At 39.8% G+C, this 21547-nt stretch overlaps 1 protein-coding gene across 3 annotated transcripts in view; it reads right to left on the bottom strand.

Moving 5' to 3' along the window:
• Nucleotides 1-20626, bottom strand: part of LOC128257279 (dynein axonemal heavy chain 3) — a 46828-nt gene extending 26202 nt beyond the window's left edge. Inside the window, exons 1-26 of one of the 3 annotated variants that reach the window (XM_052988231.1) lie at nt 20183-20626; nt 19923-20126; nt 18474-18515; nt 18127-18396; nt 17639-17805; nt 17417-17517; nt 17101-17248; nt 16424-16540; nt 14836-15002; nt 14479-14770; nt 13802-14221; nt 13576-13741; nt 13303-13517; nt 11690-11880; nt 11309-11493; nt 9632-9749; nt 9398-9545; nt 8469-8626; nt 8046-8112; nt 5784-6674; nt 5524-5628; nt 5293-5463; nt 4834-4981; nt 3949-4047; nt 3757-3871; nt 2197-2365 (exon numbers count right to left, since the gene is read on the bottom strand). In XM_052988231.1, coding sequence (XP_052844191.1) covers nt 2197-2365; nt 3757-3871; nt 3949-4047; nt 4834-4981; nt 5293-5463; nt 5524-5628; nt 5784-6674; nt 8046-8112; nt 8469-8626; nt 9398-9545; nt 9632-9749; nt 11309-11493; nt 11690-11880; nt 13303-13517; nt 13576-13741; nt 13802-14221; nt 14479-14770; nt 14836-15002; nt 16424-16540; nt 17101-17248; nt 17417-17517; nt 17639-17805; nt 18127-18396; nt 18474-18515; nt 19923-20126; nt 20183-20402 — 5094 coding nt within the window. In that variant the 5' untranslated portion in view covers nt 20403-20626. Of the gene's footprint in view, nt 1-2196; nt 2366-3756; nt 3872-3948; nt 4048-4833; nt 4982-5292; nt 5464-5523; nt 5629-5783; nt 6675-8045; nt 8113-8468; nt 8627-9397; nt 9546-9631; nt 9750-11308; nt 11494-11689; nt 11881-13302; nt 13518-13575; nt 13742-13801; nt 14222-14478; nt 14771-14835; nt 15003-16423; nt 16541-16948; nt 17076-17100; nt 17249-17416; nt 17518-17638; nt 17806-18126; nt 18397-18473; nt 18516-19922; nt 20127-20182 lie in introns of those variants that run through there. The other 2 variants (XM_052988232.1, XM_052988233.1) reach the window with 2 other exon arrangements.
• Between the last annotated feature and the right edge of the window lie 921 nt (nt 20627-21547).

Genomic DNA, 21547 nt, shown 5'->3' with positions numbered 1-21547 from the left:
ATTCTGTTGCGCGTTCGCACGCTTTTTGCAGTCACTGTTGTCCCTACACCCGATGCGGTTGTTGCTGCCGTTTCGCTTGGCCTGGCCATTGTACAATTAGCGCCTCTGTGCCACCGGTGGTGCAGTTGGTGTAGCAGGTGGCACAGGATGTGGAGCAGGATGTGGGGCAGAAGGTCCTGGAAATGCAGCTGTTGTGTTAGGAGCTTGTTTGGCCAGAGCAACGCAACTGACGGAGCACGGCAAAAAGGTGGCCGTTGCCTTTGCATACTTTGAACTCCATTGAGAAGGGTTTGGCGCCGATGGCAAACTGCCACAGATGGTTAGTATCTGCATGGCTATATATAGGTTTCTCGCCATAGGTATGTGTGTTCAGCATCTAGGATAAGCAACAGCATGTCCAAGAGATTATTCTTAAGTAAAATTAGAAAACCTCAATATCAGAGAATTTATTACATTTAAAACTATATATTTTTTATATATTAATTTTTAATTTATTTCTTCCTCCTTTTTATGAACGTCTAAGTTGCACTTGAGTACAATAATATTATCCTTAACAAATTCACAAAAATGATATTAATAGACTTACAAAAATTAAATAAATTGAGTTCCATTACTTACATTAATAAAATATTCTTTAAAATAAAGTTTTGGCCCCTTTAAACACAGATTCTTAAATTTCTAAGACACCTCAGTAAACAATAAATAGTTGTGTAATATTAAAAACTATAAACCATAAAAACAATCATAACTTTGTAAGAGATCTTTGCATTTTTGGCTATATTTCGGCTACCGTTGTTGAATATAGATACTTATAAGGTACCTTTACTAACTATAAAAAAAATTATAAAAAATGGAATGGGTCATCACAAAAGCTAACCCAGAAACGATGCCATTCTACTGCAGCTGCGATAACTTTTTACCAGCTACTGGATACACCTTTTGTTCGGTGTTCGGCAGCCATTGTTGTGGCAATTTTATTTGCATTTAATTTATTTACGATTACTTCTGGATCGGGCAGAAATTGCTCTGGCATATTTCGCATACTTTGTCAATTGCAAATTATTTTATTGTCGCAACATTGTTTCCCAGACATTCCCAGCCCGGCAACTAAGTAGAAATCAAACCGCACCGCATCCCAAAACTGGTGGCGTGGGATGGCATCGTGTGCTGGAGATTTACGACTTCCTAGAGATTATTAGAACAAATGCCAATCCAGTTGGTGACAAAGCGCAGAGCGTAGAACGACTTTCTAAAACTCGACTTCAAAAGCAGACGCAGAGACCCAAATTAAGCAATAAAACGAATAAACAAATGTCCAAACTCAAGTGGATCCCAATCACATAAATTCATTAATTTAAATTGAGCATCGCGATGGCAATTTATGGGCTCTCCTCCATCGACGCAACTAAACCAAACTAAACTTGCCTGGTCGGGTTGAAGTGGAAGTTGTCGTCGTTATTAATACAAATCCCATGCAAATGAACAAGAACTCTACTCTAGGTGATCACTTTTGCCCCATCCTCTCAATCGAATGGCTCCCGTGTTTATGGCCTCACCTCAGCTCACCTCTTGTTTGGTTTTAGGGGCTTAGGAACTATTATGCAATTAGCCGTGTGAGCGTATTAAGCGATTAGAGCCTATGGCAGCATAAATTTTACTACAAGATTTCGGCACCCACTTAAGATGTGCGTGTTTTATGGGGAGTGGGGATGTGCTATGTCCAGGAGGCAACGGTTAACGACCTGCAAATAAAAATTTGCATAAACTTAAGTGGCGGCGCACGAAAGGAAGGGCAGGATGGCTGGCCATTACTTTCGCAAACTGGCTAATTAGTCAACAAGCCAGGGGAAAACACGATTATCCCGAGAGCTGCATAAATTTCAATAAACATACAGTATACTATAATACTAAGAGAAGGGGGAATTGGAAGGGCGCTTCGAAAGTCGGCTCCAGTGTGTCTGACATTAGCCCAATTAACTATGCTCGTGCGGTATTGAAAGTCACGATTGTTGCGTGTGCCGCCGCATCAAGACGAGTTCTTTGCCTGATTAATGTGCTCCACTCGACTCGGTTACTCTGTTTTCGTGGGGGGGCCATCAATTAGAAAGCAGTCGAGCAGCAAATCGCAGACAGAGCGACGCTCTGATGTGGAATCTAGAATACATCTCTGTATCTGAAAGGGGAAGGCTAGCTCACCTTGAAGAACTTGCCCAGCGCCTTGTAGTCCAGTCCGTCGGAGCAGTTGAAGACGACGCACTTCTTGGCCACCGCCTTGGCCAGATCCTTGCAGGTCTCGGTTTTTCCCGTTCCCGCAGGTCCTTCGGGAGCTCCGCCCAAACACAGTTTCAGGGCGCCCATCAATGTGCTGCAAAGCGATCGAGAATTAGAGAAATAATGGTTTCTTTTTAACACACAGTGGCAACAAAGAGTTGATGGATGGGTCGGGAAAATGGTGTGGGCACGCTTTTAATATCTATTTTAAATTTTTTCTCTTTTCTCACGGCGGCAACAGCTTAAAAAATTGTCATTTATGGCTGTTTTTTCCTGACCCAAATAGATGCTTTATGGTATTTGGGTATATGTAATAGGCTAAGAGGTTGGTGATAGCATTAAAAACTTGACTAATATTCGACAAATTTAAAGTTTGAAATAATAAACAACACTCCTGAGCTTAACTTTAATGAAACTAATAATATCAATTTCAATTCTTATTAAGAAATAAGATTGAAAGAAGTTGTACCAGCTAATAGTTTTTAAAATAATCAATTTTAAAAAACTTTTTTCAAATCCATTCCACTCGTTACATATTAATAGCTAGAAATAATAAACAATATTCCATAGCTTAATTTTAAAACATTAATCAAACTTATAATTTCCATTTGAGTTCTTATAAAGAAATACCTTATAAAGAAATACCTTTCAGAAACACCACCAAATATTTTGCAAAATAATCAATTTAAACTATATTTTTTTTAAATAAATCGCCCTAGTTACATATTTGGTATACTTCATCGTTCGACTAACCACCTACGAATATCATTTCATACATTGCTCATTTTTTGCCGTTTGTTTTGCAAGTTCATATTTTTATCATATTGGCAGTGTCCCCACTTTGGTTGTTTGTGCATATATTTTTTAGCTTTTCCGGCATAACCATACAAAATATCTCTATACACTTGGTTACATTTTTTGTTTGTCTGTTTTCCTGCCTTTTTTTTGTTAACTATCCATGCATGGGTGTGAGTGTTAGTGTGCCTCATGTAAGTGTGTGTGTGTGTGTGTGTGAAAAACTGTCCAACATTGATTTATTTGTTTAATATAAAAGTTTTATCGGAAACCCCATTAAAATGTCCTTTCTGCCGGCTTGCCAACGACAACCGGCCTGCCAGCCTGCTGCCATTTTGTGTGTCCTTCCTTTGGTCCTGAATATGTCCTCGTTGTTGTTGTTGTTATTATTGTGTGTTTGTCGTAGGCAGCTTAAACATCAAAAAGGTTTTCAGCTCTTTTTGCGTATTTTGTTTCGAAAAATGAAAATAAATTTAAAATGCACCGAAATAAAATAAATATTTTTCCAATAAACGTGGCTGGTTTCCCCTCTGACTTTTAGACGCACACAGTATGCGAGGGGGTGTGTGGTCTTTGCCAACGGTTTGTCAATTAATATTTTTGATATTCATACAGGGGCCAGGTGCGGAGTTTGGATTTGTGGGATTTGTGTAAGATATATATTATATATATATGGCATAGTGTACCCACCGGTAGCAGCGATCTGTGAGGGGAGTCACCACCAAACGAGGCAGATTGCCCAGGTATTCCATGCCATATTCGACATCTGTGACCACCATGCTAACGCACACCCAATCCTCGTTTTCTGGGGAATACTCGGGGATTTATAGTTGTGGTCTTTGAAAGCAAAAAATAAAAAATTAAGCCTCAAAGTAAACTTACTGTCGTTGACCTTCCAGTAGTAACGCAGCTGGGAAATCCAATCAAAGTCCTGTATGTTGGTGATCTTGCAATCTGTCAGGTATTTTACCACATCGCGGTCTGAAAAAGTATATTAAATGGGTTACTTCATAAACAAAAGGCTTTTAATAGAACATTTTATTTTTTCTATTTATGGTCAATTGTTTATTGATTTAAGTTGGATTTCTCACAGTCATTTAGGATTTTTTTAAGAGCTAAATATATATTTTAAATTGTTATCGAAATAAATTTTTTATTTTTAAAATAAACAAAAAATTAAATTAAAATAATGTTACTAACTATATTTAATAAAATTTCCAAATTTATAAGAAGTATTTTAGACAGGTAAAATTAACAATAAGAATATATTAAAAGAAGAGAATATATTTTAATTTATGCTCTATTATTCTTTAATTAAAGTAAAGCCCCTCAAAATCATTATCGCAATGACACGATTATTTAAAAAAAATACAAAATAAAATTTATATATAAAATGGGTAAAAAATATTTTATTTAAAACGGGTAACATCAAGAACAAGAAGATATCCATTATTCTTTGATTTATATAAGTTTTCCGACAATCAAATAAGATTTTATAAAGTTCCAAACATATAATTGTAATTATTATCTACAAAAAACGAAATTGCCAGCAAATAAAAGGTAATCAAATTAATTTAAAATTTAGTATATAACTTATAAAAAATGTACAACGATCTCTTGCGGTTTTGGTTTTGGTTTGAACATTATTAAATTATGTAGAGGTGTTTGGTTTTGCGGTTTGGTTAAAGGGCGTTAAAATACGGTTAGGTTTGTTTCGGTGTAAAAATGCTACTTAATGTTCATTTACAGCTTTTTATCCCCACTCACCGTGTACATCCAGGACAATCAGAGCCTCGACGGCAATCCGGACTCCGGCTTGCAGATCCGTGCGCACCAATTGCACCAGGTCGGCAATCTGTAGATTGGACTTCTCCAAATAAGCCGGCAGCTCCTTCGTCTCGATGGCCTCCTCCACCTGCCGGAGAAATAGGCGGGGAAAAGCATAAAGTGTCTGTGAAACTGCAGCGAAGCGAAAGCAAATAAAGAGCGAAATATGGTTTTCAATTTCGCCGCTTTGCCGAACCCGGAAAAACTTCTCTCAAAGTCAAAGCCCAAAAGGGAAGCGCCCACAAAAGGATGAAGTCGCTGGGAAAGATGGTGGAGGTTTGGGCTAATCTCACTGTCAGCGGCACAGAGAGCTCTCCTCTGACAGCCAGCCAGGATGATGGACATTTGTTGGCCCACGACGTCATCCTTGCGGTTATCGCGGTTTTGGTGCCAACTCACCTCGTAGGTCCAGGCCATGCAGGAGATGCCCTGCACTACCTGGCCGGGCCAACTGACCACCCAGGAGATGCGCTCCACCATGGCGTAGTCCTCCCAGGCCTCGCGCATCTGCTCCTTCACGCTGTCAAGCATCACCATCTCCACCTCCTTGAGCCACATCTCCACCAGACCCTATCAAGCAGAGGTTAATCGTTTAGGGGATTACCCCACTGTTAAGGGCAGGTCACTCACATTGGCCAACTGCGGGTTAATTTTGCGCACCAGGGCCACACGCTCCTCCTCGTCACTAACCATCTCGATAATCTCCATGTTGTCGTCAAAGGTCAGACTGCCAATCTGTGGGGAAATCATTATGGCATTGCATTTGCTCACACAGTTTGGACTTAGTTTTTCCAAGGCTCAGGTATTAAAAACAAAGCAATGGGAAAAAGTTGCGAAAAACAAAAATTGAAAGCTGAAATATTCGTTAAAAATAAAAAGAATAAACTCACCCCTTCAAAACACTTCCTCAAGTGGGGCTGCACTCGCATTGGATCTTTGGTCTCCGACAGAATCTCCAACAACTCGTCATTGGACAAAAAGAAGAAACGCGCAAAGAAGAGACGCTTCTGCTCCAGATAGGTATTCAGACCCTTGGTCACCGTTTCCAAATCCTCGATGGCCTTTGTGAAGACCTCCAGCATGTCCGGATATTCAGTGGCTGCCATCACATGTCGATCCTTCAGCGTGTTCTTCATGATCTTGCGCCACAACTTGTCCACCGCCTTGAAGTTTCGCCCCTCGAGCGGCATTTGCCGCATGATGTCCTCGCTGCTGAAGATCGGCTCCAGGTACATCCAGGTGATCTGCACCTGAGTCCAGGCATCGATGATGTTCTGGATGAGGAGTAGCCGTGCCTCCCAGTCATCCGCTTTGGAACCGAGTGCCGTGATGAAGGGCGATCGCTTCATGGCCTGCGTTCGCATTATGTGATCGTCTAGGAGCGTCTGAATATCATCCAGGCTGGCCAGGATGTGCGTGTCCGAGTCGCGGTACTGCAGCACCTCGAACATCACGTCCTTCCAATCCGCCTGCATGATCCTCAGTCCATTGTTCAGGTCGTATTCCTTGCCAGCGGCATTGGCTATCTCCTCCAACTGCGGCAGGATGCTCATGATGTCCACATCGATCATGTCCTTGAGGGTGGGGAACAGCTTGGGGTTGACCTTGCGACCCAGGATCTTCGAAATCTGATCCCAATGCCGCTTCTCCAATCCATGGCGACAAATGGAGTCCAGGACGGGCAGATAAACACGGAACTTCTCAATCTTCATTCGCATTTGCTCGGCAGCTCTTTTGGCCACTGGATTGTAGGCCAACTGACGGGACAGCTTGTACATTATCTGGGCAAAAAAGGGAAATTAGGGCTTAGTCTGGGCCATAAAGCAAACGGGTAAGAGCCAAAGACACTCAAAGACACTCAAAAAAGTTTCAAGTTTCTAGGCAATAAACTCAATTAATTAGGACGACCAGGTATAAAACCTCTTTTCTTTCTTTTTTTATTTGAAAATAGATTTTGAAATTTATTTGTGTCTATTTCAAAACTGTCTGGATGGTTCTATTATCATAAAATAAGGTGTCAAATTTGTTATTACCTTGAAAAGGGCCAATTTATTACAAACACTGAAAATCAAAAGGTTTTATGCAAGAATATGTTTAATAAATTCCAAGATAAAACTGTACGATTTTTGGATATTGAAGCATTTCCTGATACTTAACAAATCTAACATGTCCTCTTTAAAACGTTTTTTGTTTATTTAGTTTTTGCTTAGAAAAAGTAGATAGTAATGAATTTCTATAGCTCACAGTTACAGTATTCGAAATGCTAAAAATGTAATGTGTCCTATCTCATGCTTCGAATTCTAAAAATCTAAGAAACTATCTGCGAGTTTCATAACATTATATAAAATCACTTGCTCCTTACTTAGACCTAAAAAAAGTAAGGCTTGATTTTTAAAAGAATTTTACTTTGAAAGTTCGCAATCAGTGGCCTAGATATGAAGTTTTAAATAATTCGATTACACTAGGGTATTCGAGGCTTCGTCGTCGGATTGTTTCGTTCATTTTTTCGAGTCCCACTTTGCCGCTTCAGCTGTGCCGAAAAATTCAATTCAACTGACTTTCCTTTTGCGCCTTTGAGCAGCTTTTTTGCGTGGCTCCTCCGAACGGCTTCCCAGCTGACCCCGGAGGGTTTGGACTTGGGCTTGGGGTCACCGCCGCCCAACCCCACCCCGTCCCCCCCCCCCAAATCCGGACATTGCCCCGGACTGCCCAACTACCCATCTTATGGCCAGCTAGCCGCCAAATATGTTGGGCATTTTTTCCCATGCATACTTTTCGGCTGCCAAGTGGAACTTTCTTTTTACAGCCAGTTGTGCTGGTTTGTTGGGGTTTGTCCCTTGCTGACTGATGGCTGCTATTGCTGCTATTGCTGCCCTAGGCGGCTTGAGGTTTTTAGTTGCATTTTAGTTGCTACATTGGCTTACAGACGGACACGGCAGATGGATGGATGGAGGGACACAAAGGAGAAAGGGAATGGAGCGACGAAGGACGATGGAAGGAACCCATGCATGGGCAGTTGAGCAGGAGAAATCCGACAACAGCTCAAACTTTGTCGGTCGTTGCTCGTTTTTATTTCCGCCAGCTTTTGGTAGCTACTGGGAGCTACTGAAGCTACTACTGGAATGACAACTTCCGACTTTGCAACTACTTACCTTGTGCATATTCTCCACTTGCTCCCGCACGCCATCCGCATTAAGGCATTCGAATCGCTCGAACATCCTGAAAGCACCAGAAGAGATGTAAATAGAAATACACGAAAAAGGAGTTGTTTGGGGGATAGTGTCCCTGCAGGAGGATGAGCAGTGTCCTAGCGTGTCCTCATCATAAGCGTCAGCTTTCTGCTGGAATTCACCCGGCGGGGTTGTGGGAATTGAGTGAGGGCAACTACGATTGGTATTGGGATTTGCGTGCAGCAATGTCAATGAAAATGACGACCGGGCTGGGGCCATTTCAATTCGGAATATTACGGACCCCAGGAAGTGTGACACACTCTTACACTGCCCCCTCCTCCTTCCCCTCCCCCACCGGCTGACAGAAGTATAATTGCAATGGGCTTAAACGTTGTCCCAGCTTACCAAATGAGATAATCCTTCTCGAACTCGTACGAGGTCTTCCACAGCTTCTCGATGGGCTCCATTTTCTCGATGATCTCGGCCAGCAAAGGAAAGGCGGAGACGTCGATTTGCAGTAGAGTCTCTTCTGTATTAATTGCCTTAGCCTCTCGACTGAGATTCTAGGAGTAAAGTTGGGTATCAGTATATTATTCGGTGGTAAATATTTGAAACCATAGCCCAAAATGTAATCCCATTAAATTCATAGCTTATATTAAAAAATGCTATATAGATTAAGGATAAATCAAAATTGGGTCAACATCCAACTAAATTTTAAAATGATGCCTTAAATATTTTTGTCTTTTTATAATTGCAGTATATTTATAAAATTTTAATATTTAATTTAAAAAATATAGTTGAATTATTTTTGTGTGATTATAAAACTACAATTGTTTAATTATATACTCAAAATAGTGTTGAAATCTATATTTTACAATTTATTTTATCAATGTGGATGTATATATCTAAAATTACATTTAATTTAAGAAGTTTATTTCGGAAAAAGTATTTTTAAAATGAATTTAAGGGTTTAAGTAAATAAAAATTGTTAGTTTACATATTCTTCTCAAAACTCATAGTCTGATTTAATGCCACTATTCAAGCTCTCAGCCTTAAGCCACATCAAATCGAACTGAATATACTAAGATACCACTTAAGTGAGCAAGTGTGCATTTAAACTGCAATTAAATTTAAAGCATTTAGTTCAGAGAAAATATTTTATAATTTCAATAAAGTATTTACGTAAAAAAAAATTGTAGTTTACATATTATGTTCGCTTCTCAAAACTCATATAGTGTGATTTAATGCCACTTTTCAAGCTCTCAACCATCAACCACAACGAATCAGACCCAATCTAGTAAGTAAATAGCAGCAAAGTAGAGCTAATCCCTCACCTCGATGGTGGTGAAGAGCAAATCGACCGTATCCACCCGCTCCTTGAGCTCCTCCAGCGTGAGCACATCCCGGATTTCCCGGATGCGAAAGCCGTCCATCGTTCGCTTTTCCTGGGCCAGCAGCTTCTCGAACTCCATGCGCCGCTCCCTGCAAGGGATGTGGATGTGGATGTGGATGTCGGCTTAGTATCTGGGATCTGTTCGGAATCAGGGTCTAATCGGCATTTCACTCACCGCAAGGCCAGCTCCAGATTATCACGCACCACGGCCAAGCGGGCGGCACTCAGATCCAGGACCTCCTCCAGTTCCCCAGGCAGGATGAATGTGCGCGAGTTGAGGTGGAGCTCATCGCCTGCGAAAGTGAGACAACGACTGGATTGACTGGATGACTCTCGATGGTGCTCCTCTACAGCCAGCTGCTTCTAATTAACTGCGCTTAACTCTTAATTAATTGGCTGCGCGAGAGCCTTTCTTTTATTTGGGGACAAACTAATTAATTATTCGAGTAGGTACGAGTATCTTTGGCCCTGACAAGCTGTATCCGTGAGTATTTGGTGTGACAAAGCCACACATTCGGACGGCAGACATACGAACAGACAGATAGCCAGACAGACAGACAGACTGCGAGACAGCCAGCCAGATTCAGCCACAGAATCCAGCGGGAGTGAAGTACACATTGTAGCTATCCGAAAGATACACACGACACTTGACGATAACCGGCAGACAATTGTCTGCGTGGGTATATATGCTTTATGTGCCATGTGTGTGTGTGTGTGTGTGTCTGCATTTGCCGGTTGTCAAAGCAACTTTCACACATTCATGAATTTGTTAAGCTCATTAAGTTGCATTTTCGGGGTTTTAGCGGAGCTCAATGTTTGGTGTCTCACCGCAAGTAATTATAAAACCAATTAGTAGACTCAGCTTGTTAGTTGAGGTTAATTATGTTAAGCGAAGCTGCACTTCCTGCCTTTCCTATCAGCCCATATCCTTCCGCATCACCTCTCCTTCCCAAAAGCCAAACACAGTACAAAGCAAACACACTAGATGCACTGAGGAAAAAATCGATTTAAAATCAAGGAGTCAAGTTATATTAACAATAACTTACATTAAAGGTTTCAAAAAACAATAGGATGCTCTTAAGTTGAGAAAGATAGGTCACACATTTTGTAATCCTAATGTAATTTTGTCCACAAATATAAATCTACAAAATATTTAAATTTTTTAAGAACTTATTAAAGCTCCTACATAGAAGTAGATTAAAATACAGTTCTTAAAAACATTTTAAGACATTTTAGACTTATCAAAACATTAAAAATTTATTTAGTTTTAGACTGATATTCAATTTACTTATTGCCAAGAAAATTTGTATACTTAAATATTTAATTAAGCTAAAATCTCTTCTGAACTCTGAGAAAGTTTAATTTGTAAGATTTTGTAGGCTAAGAATGATATTAAATTTAATAACAGGCAACATTTTTGATTTTTTATAAGAATCTAATAATGTTTTAATACTTTTAAATTATTTAATTCAGTTAGAAATTGCATCTGAACTCTAAGAAATTTCAATTGGTAAACATGTCATAAATTACAAAATATGTAGCAGCTTTAAGGCACCTATAAAGATATAGTTTTTAAAAGTCAAAAATAAATAAAGAAAGCAGGAATCTCATATCTGTTTTTAGGATTGATAAAAAATTTAAGTCAATTACAATGATTTCTCTCAAAAGCCAAGGTTAGCCTACTAAACGCTGACCTTAAATCGCATTTTTCCCCCAGTGTCTAGGATTTGGCCAGGATCGAAGGTGAAAGAGCTCGACGGCCAGCTGCAGTTGCACAACCAGCGGAAAGGACGAGGTACTGAGGAATGAGGACTAGGGAGTCCTGACCAAACCAATTGCATCTACTACTCACTGGACAGGTAGGTGTGTGTCAGCAGGAAGACGACGCGCTTCAACACGTTCTTGATTTCATCCTTGATGGCGAATATGCGCATCTCCCGGCACTCGTTGATGTAATTCTGCAGGGCCACCACCTCGGGCGTCTCCTCCGGCCGTTCGCCGGCCTTCATGGACATCTCCTCCAGCTCCTCGCAGATGCTGAAGTGGCAGAAAAAATCCGGTAAAAAATCAGGTAACGTATATATACATATACATATAGTATATATATGGCGCAAAGTTATCTATTAAGTGGCATTGGGGGGCAGTCAGCATAAAAGTTAAGTGAAAGAGCACTCGCACTTCATTTAGCTGATGCTGATGCCGATGGCGATGCAATCTGTTCTTGGCTACTTACGCCCGATTCTCGTTCCAATTGAGGGCTTTGTAAAAATCAATTATGAAATCGTAGATTTCGCGCACATACATTCGCAGCGAAAGCTTCACGTGCCGATTATCCAGCATGAACAGGTTGAGCGGAATGAAATCGCGCAGATAATAGGTCGTATCGCTCACGGCCTGCAGTTTTTTCAACAGCTCCTGCACAACCTGAAAAACAGAGGTGTCACACCCAAAAAAAAAGGGTTTTTGCGAAGAGGATTAATTAAAAATCGTTCAGGGGAAACTTTAATATTTTAAATAAAATTCCGCAATAACAAACTGATTAAATTAAGTCATTTGATATTCCTATATTATATATTTTACATTTTTGAAATACACTTAAAACCAGAATGCAATATTATGAACTCTGTAATTGAACTGTGGAGTCATTCACTGTTCAATTAAATAATACCTAAAGAGTGGTTTATGTAAATATATTTGGGAACTTGTACCATATTTAAAATGTAAAATTTCTTTTCTGAAACCCTTGTAAATGACATTTTTAAACTATTTGTTTGGCATAGGAAACTCAGTGCAAATCCAGACCCTTGGTAACTTTATTTCATTTATTTTAAATTATGGAAATAAACATCCATTATAAATAATATTCAATTACACTTAAAACAAGTATGCATTATAATGAACTATGTAATTGGACTGCAAACATTTGTGGAGTCATTATTTTTTAATTACTCAATTGCATAAATGAACTAATGAAAGATTTGTGTAAATATTTTTGGGAATTTTTTTCTTACTATAAATTCTGTTTTATTTACATTATTTGAAAATGACATATTTAAATATTTTAGTTTAATTAATAATGGAAAACTCAGTGGAAGTCCATACCTTTGTAAACTTTGACTAAAACTTTTTTTGGAAATTTAAAACCCAAACGATTGCATTCCGGCTGCATCCCTTACAATCGCGATGCGCCACCACTGACCCACCAGTGGTGCATCGATGGTTGTCCGCACCACCGAGAAGCACTTGCATTTCATGCATCGACAGGCAGTCGGAAGTAATTTTTATTTTATATAAATTGAGCAAAAAACCAAACCAAAAAAAGACCAAACAGAACGAATTGAATCGAGAGCAGAGGAAATTGCTGGTCGTTTCATAAAACTTAATGAATGCGAACTGCAGTTGCAGTGCAATCGCAAATTGAGCGTATAATATACGTTTGGTAATTCACGGAGTGTCTAAGTAGAGCGACATGCCAAACTTTGTAAAATCAACAGGCTGGGAAGCCAACCAGCGACTAATTAAACATTGCACATAGCTAACAAACTGTCAGTAGTCAACAAGAGGCAGGCATTATAATCCGGATTCTGGATTCTGGATACCGGATTCCGGCGAGGTGAAACTTGTCAAATTACACAAATTGCCAGCCACTTGCCAACTCCCGAACTCCCAAACTCCCCTGTCAGTCGACTTGTCTGTCTGTCAGCAGTCTATTAATATTCCATAATGAAATTTTATGTTAATTCTACGCATCATTGCGTGTAATCAAATCGAAATAAATAATTAAATCCATTTCAGGAACAGCCTCGGGCAGAACCCGCTGATTGCCAAGAGGAGAGCTTAACTCACCCCAAGTTCCGGTAGGATGTTCTCTGTCCAGACTTTCTGCACCATGGGCATGATCAGCTTTTGGAACAAGCCGAAATAGTATTTATAGATGGGCTTCAGGTACACATGCACTCCACGCCAGTTGACTTTGACTATTTGCTCGACTTTATCACAGAGCTCCAGAAAATCACCATGCTCTTCATCTATGTAATGCAGAAAACCTTGGGTCTCGGGTTCTATAAATAACTTTTAAATTAATAAATTATAAATTTAAATATATATAGATATACTAACCACCGCCAGACATCACAAACTCTAGGCGAGGAATATCATAGCCCACTGCCAGAATACTCTTGAAATGCTCCGTAAAAATTCGTGGCAATTCCTGCATATAGGGGTATATATAAAGCTTGTTCGAGTGATCCAGCTCAAACTGAGCCACGTCATCAATGTCGGGAAACTGCAAAGGGTAGATATAGAAAATACTTTATTCTTTCAAACAAAGTTTATAGATATCTACATTCTCCACAAATTGATTAGCTTGTGGCTGCTGGAATGGATCCGCATCGTCCTCGTCATATACATATATGTTCGATGAAGGTCGCACTCCAGGACCCATGTCGATGGGCTCGTGATCGAAGTGGGCCCCCACCACAGAGGCAATCAGAGTCATCAGCGGAATCCTCTTGAGCTTCGGATCGAACATGGAGTACTTGTCGATGCGGTTGCCCTCCTTGAAGGCGCACAGCACCTTGAACAGGTAGTTGATGCTTTTGCTAATGAGGCTGTTCAGGTGTCGGGACATGGCGGAGTGGATGCAGCGGAAGAGGATGGCCGCCCGACCGCCATATTTGCCAGACATGGGCACCAAGTCCTTCCAAGTGCCACGCATTTCGTTCATGAGGTCAGCACAACGTGGCAGCCAATCGTTCAGAAGTAACTAAAGATTATATCAATATATTAATAAATATTAATTAGAAAAATAAGATGGAAGTTGAGTACCCCGACTATTAGAACCCCATTACTCAGCTTATCAAGTTCTTTATACAGACAGACAGACGGACAGACAAACGGACAAGGCTAGATCGACTCGGCTATTGCTTTGCATCAAGAATATATATAGGATCGGAAATGCCTCTTTCTTCTTTTTAACAAATACAAAATACCCTTATATAGTAAATAATATGTAATACTCACATCGCGTACATCGGCACAGCTCTTTTCGATAAAAACCTGTACAGTGTCCGCATCCAGGGGTCTTTGAGCCATTAAAAGCTGCGCCAGATCCACAACCACCAGATCCTCATACAGATCATGCCACAATCTATTCAGAGCCTGAACAGTGGGATGTGTGATCATGAGAACCTCGCCTATACGACTCTTGGCCCTCAGGAGGTTTGATCGCCAGGGAACTGGCGGATAGATGGTGAAGGTGGGAAATTCCGGGGGTTCCCGCTCCAGCTGCAGACGCCTTCTCTCCATATTGGATCTGTAAAATCAAGATGGGTGAAATGTGAAGCTAAATAAGAAGATAAAAGACAGGAGTTGACCCACGCTAAAAGGTAGTTCAAGAAGGTGCGCTTGACATGGTGCCGGAAATCCTCCTGGAGATCAATGAGGCACACGATGATGAGGATGGCCACATCCTGACGCACGCCACGGTCGCCCACGAACAGATAATCCATTAATATAACTTCTGGCGGCAGTTTGGGCCAATCTTTCTGTAATGAGTTGATTAAACACGATGGGCGGGGTGAAATGGGGACGACAGGTGGCCTAAACTTTGCTGCCGCTGCGGGGCGATTTCAACTAGTTTTGGGAGATAAGGGAAAGATTGGGGAAAAGGGGATTGTCTACGGAGCATCTTCGTCTGCTCATTAAGTCGCCGTTGCCGGCACTGATTTGCCGGTGCTGATGGCAAGTGCTTGGCTTAAGTCCCTGCCAAAGTTTCTTTGGCGCTCACGTCAAAACATCAACACGCGCCCCGTCACTTGTCATCCCAGTTGCCCCCCAAAACTCCATCCTATACCTTCTCACACTCCACCCCATTTCTCATCCAATCCTAGGAGCATGTTTAATATGCTCGCACTGCCGGCAAACTTTTTCGGCGAAAACTTCCGCCAAATTCAGAGCCAGCTTCAGTTGAGCCCCCAGTTAAGTTTCCTAATAATGTCTACGCTATGTTGAGTCCGGAACTCCTTTAATATTAATCTGTGTTGCCAGCCTAGCTGTTTTTACTCTAACCTTATTTTAGGAAGCTAATACTTACAGCTGATGCATAAGAATCTTCAAGAAAATTAAATAAAAACCTATAATCGATTTAATTTGGTTTACTCGAACATAATAATTGTCACCAAGATTGATATAGATAGCTGTGGTTTTAGAAAATTAATGCCTGAAGTTATTTAAATTCTAATTAATTGCTTGATTGTAAACAGCTGTATTGACAGCCATTTTAAAATCAACATTTAATTAAAAGACTTTTTCCTGGTTATATGAACTATGATTTATAAAAGAAAATGTTTACACAAATTCACACTGGTATAAAAGGTAGTAAGCCCAAATATGTTGTACTCAACTTATGTGTATAGTTCGATTTGATTTTCATCCATTGCGGTTTAGTTTTTATAAATATGAAAATAATAAAAATTTGTATTTAATAATTTTTAAATTTTATATTAATATCTGAAAATTTAAATTAAATTTAAAATGTAGTAAACTGTATTAAAATGCATTTAAACCAAATAGAAACAATTTTAAATCTTATATTTCCCACATGGTTATTTAGCTTAAAAAAATATAAACGTTTGGCATGATTAAATTAACACTCGTATAAGTTATTTTAACCCAAGAGTCCCTGATTTAGCTACTTTGTTTTTATTTAGCTATTTTAATTTTTATTTTAGTTATTAGAATAACATTTTATTAATCATTTCATCATCATATATCAAATTTGGAATGTAATACTCAGATATATAATTTTACTATTATATTTTTTATCAGTGCTGAGTTGTTTTGACCATTTAGCTAAAACAAATATAAATATTGTATGGCATCATGAAATTATCACTCGTGTAAGTTAGTTAAACCCAAGAGTCCCTACTTTATTATTATTTATAAGACTTCAAAGCCAAGAACTCACCTCCTCTTTGAGTATGAATCGGTAGGCATCCTGGAGAAGGGCACTCCGTGGATCGATGCGTCTAAAAGCCTTTCGTATGAGGTGTGAAGGATACGTCGCCAGCTGCACTATGGACATCTGCATTGGGATTGGGAGGGGGATAAGGATGCGCCATTAAATCGGGTGTGATTCACGCTAAAGCCACACAAGCGGTTTCTCATCATTTTTTTTAACAACTAATCACGTTATTCATAACTCTGACCACGCCCACGGACCATAATATTTACGAGGTATGAATTATATAATTTTTATAAGCACGTTTCTTTCCGAAGCCAACGCAGCTTAATTTACTCGCGCGCTCACGCACACATGTTTACTTTGTATGGAAGTTTATTATTATCATTTTTTATGGACAGAGACACAGATATGGACACGGCCACGGACACGGACATGAACATGGACACAGGAACAGGAGCAGGAGCAGGACACGGAGCAAAAGTCGGAGTCAACGATAAAATTTATTTACGCCCCCACGCTGGTGCTCACTTTTGATGGGTTTTTTATGGTCTCTCGGTCAGGGAGTCATTGCGGCTGGGTATTTGGCATTTGGTATTTGGCTTTCATTTCTCATACCGCCTTTTTTCGCTTAGCATATGTTTGGTCAGTTGCATAATTCAGAACTACGTAGTGGGACTCACACTCTTCAGCAAACACTGGTATCGTTTCTGCATCTTCAGAGGGAAAATCTTCTCGGCCTTTGCCAGTTGCACTTGGTATTTCAGCAGCATCTGCCTTTTTTGTTCATCTGGATCCACCGGTTGCAAAGGTTGCATGTACGGAAAGTGGCTGTATAAGAAAACATATATATCAACTTAATAAATCAGACTTTTTTAAAACATTTGAGCAAATTTATTTTAGCTAGTTAAATTTATATTTTAAAATCCCTTTTTTTTAAAGAAAATAGTTTTACTTTTTTCAACTTTCATTTTTTAAGAAATGTTTAATTATACTCACGTGGCTTCCATTTTCTTTAGACAGTGCAGAAACTCTTCATTGGTAGCAAAATCTTTGCGATGAATGCGACTTTTTCCCACACAACATTTCTTTTTTTTACTCTAAAAAGAAATTACATTTTAGAAGTGATTTTGCTAACTCAAGGTTTTAAAAATACAAAATTCGTTTGTTTGGATGCCAAAGGCTTAGGCTTTGGCAGTTAAATTGGCAGCAAACACTCACCTGGAGAATGCCTACTGATTTGAGAACTTTCCTCGTTTTTTCCTTACAATTCGGTGCATCAGGATACTGAATGAGTCCGTGGCCAATATTGTGTTCAGCTGCCTTTAAAACGGGCTCGAGTAGCTCATCAATTATCTTGCCCACTCTCATTAACTCGTTGCGGCATTCTGTAAGAGGAAATTAAATATATTTTAGGGACAAGATTATGTAGGGAAAAAATTATAATACATTTAGTCGAACATCCCTAACGTAAGCCAATAAGTGCCATAAAAACATAAGAGTTTTTTAGACTTGGAGCAAAGAATTGATTTAATCTTTGGCCAATAAAACTAATTTGACTAGTCTAGTTAAAATATACAAATACGGTATACAAAGTTTATAGTTTTCAAGAAATTTCAAGTTTGTATTATTTTATCTCAATTAGTTGTTTAAAATATTTATAAATATAATATATTCCTATTTAAATGGTTTTAAACCGAATTCCTTACCCTGTGGCGTTCGGAATGCATAATGATCGCCGGCCGTGAATTTCTCCTTTTTGACTTGAGGGTTTATGTTGTTCACACGCATGTGACGAGCGGAGGGCGTTCGATAGGCTCCAATGAGCTCCGAAGGTGATCCGTGGAGACGCCTCAGCTGGTTGGTCCACAGGGAAGAACTGGTCCCACAGCCCGGATAGAAGATTCGCACTCTCCGATTGCAGTAGATTTCCAGGAGCTGGCTGGTCATCTCGTAGATTTCCTGCTCACTGGGCCGCACTGACAAACGCGTTGGATTGGGGAGTGTCAAATTTTTAATAATGCACACTGAATAAATATGAACGCTTATTTATTACCGCCAGTAATCCATTTGTCAATCCAGGGAAATTGATTACAAGCTGCAAGCGAAAAAATAAAACAAACCAAACGTGGAAAAAATGAAATTGAAAATCGCATTTAATATTTGCCCACGAATATGACATGGGTCTGTCTGCACTTTTCAAATTTGATTTTTCCCCTTTATTTCCCTCTTTTTTCCGTGACTTTTGCCGCGCCTGAAAGGCAGCGCAAATAGGTTTGTTTGTGCAACATAAAATTGTTTTAAATAAAAGTCACGGCGGCTGAGAGTTCGATTTTTAACTGATTAAACTGGAATTAATTTCCATTTCAGGCCTTTACAAACGGAATTCCCCCGGGGCTCAGTGGGCATCTCTGGCTATCTGTGGCCACGGCATTTCATGGGTTTCATTGGTTTGTTTGTCGCATTCGCATGCTAATAACGCTATCGAAAAACACGCTGTTGTGCTATTGTGTAACCGGATCCCTTATTAGACAACAACACCCACTGGGATGGCGCTTCCATTCTGACATTAAATATTAAAAAACTAGACACGAAAATGAAACATTTTTATTACAAACTAGCGACAGAGGCGAGACTGAATGGAAAAATGGTTTTGGGTATAAACGTTGGCGGACTGCTCTTTCCTATTAAGGATTATGTTAAGCATGGTTTTTTAAACAAATAATTCATTTATATTAAAAAATATATTTTAAGTATGAAAAGAGATCAAAGAGATTTAAAGATATGAATTTTCCAAATTATAAAGAATTCACGAATAGAGCATGAAAGGTTCTTAAGAATCACCGAGCAGATTTTTATGCATTTATTTTTACAGCACATGCATAATTTAGGGACAGATATTAAGGAATTTCAATTTCAGCTTACATTTTAAAGAGTATTCAACTAAGAAAACGGAAACATAAAAATGTTCCATGTAAATGCTAAATAAAACACTATGATAAACATGTTGTAGAGTCATTCGACCTGCTCTTCGTCCTTTCCCAGCACCAACCCCTCCCGTGCTTCACCTCCCCCATCCCTTCACCCCCTGAGTGCCCTGCACTCCCAAAGGATATTCAAATAAATGTCATACGCATTTGTTTTTCGGTTTTACCTTTTTTTCTCATTTGGGTTATAAAATTTTATGTTAAAAGGATAATGTTTGGAATTTTTATGTTTACAGGTGAACAATTTTCCAGCGCGCTGCGCTATGGGAGTCGGGAAAATGGGGTAGCTGCCAAGAAGGACTTGGGGAGTTGGGCGAGGGCATGTTTTCGCATTTAATAAAGTATTAAGTGTTATGTTTTTGCGGTAAAGTTCTCACTCATTGAATAACACGAAATGTGTGGCAATTTGTTTGGGCATACCCCATGCCCTGGAACCTGAAACCTGAAACCTGGGATAATGCGCAAATGTTGTTCCACTTAATTGTCAGACGTGACTGTGGTTTTTACCCCCCACATACCCGTGGAATCGAAGTTGTACGTATGATCCTTGGCATCGCGCAGCATCTCGAACTGCTCGGGCATCATGATGTCCTCCAGTTGCAGTTCCCGCAGGCTGTCATCATCGCACTCATCATAATGCTCTTTAACGTTATCCAAATCGTATGTGTGGAAATCAAACTCCCGATTGCAGCTTCCCACAATTTTGTCCGTCTGCATGTGGGCTTTGGGTAAATTATAGTTTAAAGTTTAGTTATTTGACCACATAAAGGACACTCACATATCTTCTCCTGTAGAAACTCCTTGACAGGATCCAGGGGCAGCTGGTCAAAGCCATATTTGAGATTGAAGAAGGGGCAGTCGTTCAGCTGCCGCTTTTCTCCCTTTTTCTGAGCCAGCGAAACCCTTGGCAGATGCAGCGTTCGCCTTCTCCTCAACTTATCGTCCTGCAGCAGAGGATCGCAGTAAGGACGTCGCTCGGGAGCCAGCTTCTTCTGCATTCTGAGGACATGGACTGGTGGCTGTGTGGGTGTGGGTATGTGTGTGTGTGTGTGTGTCTGGGATCCCTCCGTCGATTTTCGGTTTGCTAACCAATCGTATTCAAAGCCAACACAACGAAACACGATTTCCAGTCAGCTTTCATTTGTTTCACACTGTGCGGAGCATACTTTTCTCCCGTCCAGAAAATAGAAAATAGAGAATAGGAAAACAAAACCAACAGCTCGGATGGCAAAAGTTTGCGCAGTAGGAGCAGCAGCGAAATATTTGCGGGCCAGCGATGAACGTGAAATGTTTACAAACAAAGTCGAGGCCCAGGCAATGGGCATGGCCATGGCCATGGTAACGGAGGAGCCGGGGCCAGGAACCCCTTTAAACCCGGGGCACACGGAAGGCAGGGGCACCGGGGGGCACACGTGTAACCCCGGCAACCAGGACCGCCTGCTAAAGCCGCTACTGGAGCTGCAGATACCCCGACACTCCGTCAACGCTCGCCTTTCAACGCCCTCCGCTCGCACTGCTCGATAATATTTGATATTTGTGTCTGGCAACAAGATGGCTTCACATTGCTCCAACTGCAGTCACACGGAAAAAAACTGTATAGGGATATTAGATAGTATTAGTTCAGAAATTGCATTACAAACTCATTTTAAAACAAATTTAAAAAAAAAAGTAATTTATAAGAAATAATACTTAATAGCTTGAATAGAGAATGAAATCGAAAGATTACAATTTTTTTTAATCAATTATTAACTACTCAATGGTAGAAACTATACGTGCTTCTTAACCTGGTATATTAGGAATATATTTTAGGAAACCTTAGTTAAAACTTCTGTTCGGAAATATTTATTATTTTAAGGAAGTAAAATTTTACTAGCAATTGAATTTTTTCGGCCAAATTTTTGTATTTTTTTTTTTGGGCAACTTAAGAAGTTTACAATACTCGTACGCAGGTACTATATGTTCATGAAGTTTATAAGATAAAAAACTAATCTCCGATATGTAATCGATAATAACAAGGATTGCGTTGCTTCGTTCTGAGGAAAATTGACTAAATAATTATAAATCAAGCACATTGCCATGAAACCAATGCCTTTGTTTAAGGATCAAGCAAACAGGCAAATAATTACAAAAATTTGGAGTCCTT

This window comes from Drosophila gunungcola (genome assembly GCF_025200985.1).
Source record: "Drosophila gunungcola strain Sukarami chromosome 3L unlocalized genomic scaffold, Dgunungcola_SK_2 000002F, whole genome shotgun sequence".
NCBI classification, from domain to species: domain Eukaryota; kingdom Metazoa; phylum Arthropoda; class Insecta; order Diptera; family Drosophilidae; genus Drosophila; species Drosophila gunungcola.
This window is presented reverse-complemented; position numbering and strand designations above follow the sequence as displayed.